Raw genomic sequence first — 208 nt, 5'->3', positions numbered from 1 at the left:
GGGGGGGGGCCGGCAGCCCAGCCCCCCCCCCGGCTCCCCCTTACCTTGCCTGGGGTGCAGCTTCTGCCTCCTCGCTCCCGTCCTCAAGCCGTCGATGAAGAGCGTGGTGAGTGCCAGCGCCAGCGGCGCCAGCTGCATGGTGCTGCGCGCTGTCCTCGCAGGAGACCAGCCCCCCCCCCCCCCCCGGCTTCCCTCCTTTCTTCCCTTC

General features: G+C 73.1%; 1 protein-coding gene across 1 annotated transcript in view; it reads right to left on the bottom strand.

Annotated features, from left to right (window-relative positions):
• Positions 1-138, bottom strand: part of ADAMTS9 (ADAM metallopeptidase with thrombospondin type 1 motif, 9) — an 82899-nt gene extending 82761 nt beyond the window's left edge. The window contains exon 1 of the mRNA XM_010573319.1: positions 45-138. Within this exon, the coding sequence (XP_010571621.1) occupies positions 45-138 (94 nt within the window). The remainder of the gene's footprint in view (positions 1-44) is intronic.
• Between the last annotated feature and the right edge of the window lie 70 nt (positions 139-208).

The sequence above is a fragment of the Haliaeetus leucocephalus genome, unplaced genomic scaffold, assembly GCF_000737465.1.
Source record: "Haliaeetus leucocephalus isolate CR32 unplaced genomic scaffold, Haliaeetus_leucocephalus-4.0 Scaffold2, whole genome shotgun sequence".
NCBI lineage: Eukaryota > Metazoa > Chordata > Aves > Accipitriformes > Accipitridae > Haliaeetus > Haliaeetus leucocephalus.
This window is presented reverse-complemented; position numbering and strand designations above follow the sequence as displayed.